The sequence below is a fragment of the Penaeus monodon genome, chromosome 36 (assembly GCF_015228065.2).
Source record: "Penaeus monodon isolate SGIC_2016 chromosome 36, NSTDA_Pmon_1, whole genome shotgun sequence".
Lineage (NCBI taxonomy): Eukaryota > Metazoa > Arthropoda > Malacostraca > Decapoda > Penaeidae > Penaeus > Penaeus monodon.
In genome coordinates, this window is record NC_051421.1 from 33,940,818 (window position 1) to 33,943,317 (window position 2,500).

Sequence of the window (2,500 nt, forward strand, 5' to 3'; positions counted from 1 at the left end):
TATGAGACCATAACATATTTCTGTATTTACCTTGGCTCTGAGATGACCAGCAAAGGCATTTTTCGAGCCTTTGATGACTGTATGAGTTTCTATACTTCTCTTGGGCTTCTCTAATCCAGGCTGTATAACAGAACAATTAATAAAGGAAAATAATTAAAAAAAAACAAAAAAACAGTACATTGTGCATTATAGAAATCTACCACATAGTAAATTCAAATCCAAATATATTCATAATTCAGTAAAAAAAAATATATATAAATGAATAAACAAAACAGTCAACAAATCAAAATACTCACATGCAACTCCGACATGAGGATCTTATCTGCGAGTTCCTTTTCTTTTCTCTTCTTGGACTCGAGTGCTGCACACATGAGATCCAGTTCAATGCGGTCCTTAGTCTTCACCTTTTTCTTCTGTGCTACCATATTCCATGCATCCTTGTCCTGGTTGTCATCCATGGCTCTAAACTGAGATTCCACTGCTCTCCTGGGTGAGGCCAAGAGCACCCCAGAGTAGCTTGAAACAGAAGTGGTAGTGGCTGTCCCACTACCATTGGCTTGGCTTTCCAGAGAAACTGATGGGTCTTTTGGTTTCTTCCTCTCCCTAGAATCCTCATGAGAACCACTTTTACTAGTAACTGGAGGGACGGCATTACTTTTAACTTTTCTTTTTACAATGTTTGGTCTCTGTTCACCCAGACTGGGGAAATTCTCAAAGAGGTTCTGGCTGGCTGTTTTTGACATTACGGATGTCTGCCCACCACTGCCAGTACAGGCAGCCGATTCTAAAAAGGCCTTTGTTATCATTGAGAGCTTAGAGTCTTTCTTCATCATCTCCTGAGCTTTCCGGATTTGCTGCTCTCTTATTTTCATCTTCTCTTCCTTCTTTTTAAGTTTCTTTGCTTTCAGCTTAGATGAATCTTTTTCTGAAGCAATGGGTTTCTTAGCATCTACTGGAACAGAACTATTATTCTTGACAGAAGCTTTATCACCAAGAGATGAAACACCAGTTCTTTCCACAGCTGACTGATCTTGTTGCCCTGGAGAATTTTGCTTCATTTTCCTGCTAAGCTTGTCAGCAGATGTTGCAACTGCATGAGGTTTATTTTTTTGAGTGTGTTGATTTGTTGACTTGGTTTCACTCTTAGATACTGTTTTCCCTTTTGCAAAACTAAGGTTGACATCAGCTTTGCCTTTCCTTTTTTTCTCTCCTTTCTGCTGTTGCACTAAAACACTTGACTTTGTCGTCTCTTCCTGAGGTTTCACTTGTTTCCGACGATCTCTTTTAACCTGCCATTCAAAGTTCCCATCTTCCTTTTCCTCTGGCTGTTTGTTGTTTGTGTCTTTTCCTCTTGGAGATCTGTTTGTGTATTTTTTCTCTCCCTCTCCAGAAACTGGCTTTAAATCCAGTGAATCATGTCTTTGGCCCTCCTTTACTGCATTCTCATCTCTTCTAATCTCACTGACAGTAGCATTTTCTGATTGTCTTCTATCATCCTTTCCACCAACCTTTTTCTCATCACTAGTAATCCACTTTCCCCTTGACAAATCTTCCTTTTCTCCCCTGGCTACTTCCACTCCCTCCTTCCCAATTTTATTACTTTCTTTTATATCTGAATCTTTCATGCTGTCTATCATAGCTCCCTCCTGTGCAAGAGAAGTTGCTCTGCCTCTGGGACTTGCAGCCTCTACCTTCTCCCCCTTGGCCAGTGCCCTGCTCTGGAAACCTGGGAGGGAAGGCCACTGCTCATCTTGCTGGGCATTGGAGATCAGGCCCGAGTCATTAGAGTTTTTTGGGTGATTATCTCCATCTCCAACCAGTGCAGTCTTTCCACCCCAGGCAAAATCACCAGCAAGGATTTTGCCATAACTGACACCTGGCTTGCAATATGAATGGGACTGGGTCTCTGTGGCATGGGTTGGCCCTAAGGCTATGCTCTTCCCTCTCCCTACAGTTTTCTTTCCTTCTTTATTCAGGACATTCTCCCTTTCTTGACTTTCACCTTTCTGCCTCCAGGGACGCGGTTTTCCATGTTGACTCCTATTTTTGTTGCAGTCTCCTTCTGGATCACCCTTGGTGGGTCTCCTTGTGCTCTTGAAATAAGAACCTTGTCTGTCAGCTGGAGTCTCATCCGCTCTCTGCCTCCAGTTGTCATAGCTTCGAAGACTGTCTCTCTCTCTTGTGTGAGAACTGTATGACCCATGCCTGCCTCTGTTCGAGCCACCCACCTTCTTTCCACCAAAGGACTCTTTTAAATCTCTTCTCTCTGGTTCTAGCAAAGCGGCATTTTGCACTCGTCTCCGCTGCCCATCTTCCTCCCTTCTCTCTGCTTTCATTGTCTGGATGGAGCTCTGGCTTGTGTGGTACCTTTCAGCCGCAGTTGGAATAGTCCGCTCATATCCTCCGGCTGGGCCTGTGGGTTGCATTCCTCTTGGAACGAACTCTGGGACATTTGGGGACAACATCTCTTATGTCTGTGGAAGGGAATATCTATTAATAT

General features: G+C 43.3%; 1 protein-coding gene across 1 annotated transcript in view; it reads right to left on the reverse strand.

Moving 5' to 3' along the window:
• The window catches only part of LOC119595461 (microtubule-associated protein futsch-like), a 13,611-nt gene that overhangs the window by 9,053 nt on the left and 2,058 nt on the right, over positions 1–2,500 (reverse strand). The window contains exons 2-3 of the mRNA XM_037944585.1: positions 297–2,474; positions 31–120 (exon numbers count right to left, since the gene is read on the reverse strand). Of these exons, the coding sequence (XP_037800513.1) occupies positions 31–120; positions 297–2,465 (2,259 nt within the window). The 5' untranslated portion in view covers positions 2,466–2,474. The remainder of the gene's footprint in view (positions 1–30; positions 121–296; positions 2,475–2,500) is intronic.